The sequence below is a fragment of the Lupinus angustifolius genome, chromosome LG03 (genome assembly GCF_001865875.1).
Source record: "Lupinus angustifolius cultivar Tanjil chromosome LG03, LupAngTanjil_v1.0, whole genome shotgun sequence".
In the NCBI taxonomy this organism is placed as follows: Eukaryota; Viridiplantae; Streptophyta; class Magnoliopsida; order Fabales; family Fabaceae; genus Lupinus; species Lupinus angustifolius.
Window position 1 is genome coordinate 21,368,285 of NC_032011.1, and position 1,352 is coordinate 21,369,636.

General features: G+C 39.3%; 1 protein-coding gene across 1 annotated transcript; it reads left to right on the plus strand.

The window, feature by feature from the left end:
* Positions 1 to 750, plus strand: LOC109342429. The gene has a single exon (XM_019580415.1). It carries the CDS (start codon positions 1 to 3, stop codon positions 748 to 750), a length of 750 nt encoding a protein of 249 aa, XP_019435960.1.

The following is a 1,352-nucleotide window of genomic DNA, read 5'->3' on the forward strand; positions in this document are numbered from 1 at the left end:
ATGACAAACAATGGTGGTTTCTCGTTGACACTTCCTGTCTTGGATGGCAAGAACTATGATCGTTGGAGGAATCAGATGAAAGCTATCTTTGGCTTTCAAGAAGTGTTTGAGATAGTTCAGCTTGGATATCAGGAGATTGAGGAAGGAGCTACTGAAGCTCAAAGAGCAACCTACAAGGAAGCCAAGAAGAAAGATTGCAAGGCTCTCTTTCTTTTGCATCAATGTGTTGATGGGGCCAACTATGAGAAGATAAATGGTGTTGAAACTGCCAAGCAGGCCTGGGATAGCTTAGAGAAAAGCTATGAAGGAATGGCCAAGATCAAGAAGGTAAAGTTGCAACATCTCAGAAGGCAATATGAGCTTCTACAGATGGAGGAGAGTGATTATGTGGCAGAGTACATGACCAAGATCTTGACTCTTTCGAATCAAATGAGGTCATGTGGCAAAGTGTTGAAAGAAAAGAGTATAATGGAGAAAGTGTTGAGGACCCTCACTTGCAAATATGATCATATTGTAGTTGCAATTGAGGAGTCTAAAAATCTTGAAGAACTCAATATTGAAGAGCTACAAGCATCCCTAGAATCTCATGAGTTGAGATTGAAGGAAAGAAATCCAGAGAGAATTAGTGATCAAGCATTGCAAGCCAGATTCACCAAGAAGCCTCACAACCAGTGGAGCAAGAAAGGCAATAGCAAGTGGAGGACAAGTGAGCAAGGACTCTCTGGGAGAAAAACTGATATCCAGTGGTAATCAGGAAAGGAAGGTGACTCAAAGGGGTCTACCAAAAATGCAGATGGTGGAAGGAAATTTGATAGAAAGAAACTACAGTGCTACAAGTGCAGGAATTATGGTCATTTTGCTTCTGAATGCAAAATGAATAGATGAACAGGAAGTAGAGAAGAGGAAGCTGGTTTTGTAACACCGCGAATTTTATGAGTTTGAATTATAAGATTTTACTAATATTTTCATTAATTATATATTCGAAAATGAATTTATGGGAATTTTCGGTAAGGAATTAGACAAAACTCTAGTTGAGTTTTATTCTTGAAATTTTATTTCCGATTTTATGGTAAATTTTGGTAATTTTCTGAGACAGTCGGTTCTGGACCACTGTCGGGGCCGAATCCGCCCGGTACGGCTCAAAAAGTGTCTTTTTGAGTTCCGTAACTCGGAATCGAATTCCGATCGCGTCGTTGGATTCGTAATTTAATTTCGAGTCAAAATAGATCTTGATTACACTCATACCTATTTTCTAAATATTTTTCACTCGGAATGCCGAAATCCGAAATTCTAATCGGATATTAGGATCGGGCGATTTAAAATACCCGATCGAGTATTGGCCGATAATACTC

Excerpts from the sequence above, each read along its gene's own strand:
- LOC109342429 (XM_019580415.1), top strand. The coding sequence starts at position 1 with ATGACAAACAATGGTGGTTTCTCGTTGACACTTCCTGTCTTGGATGGC.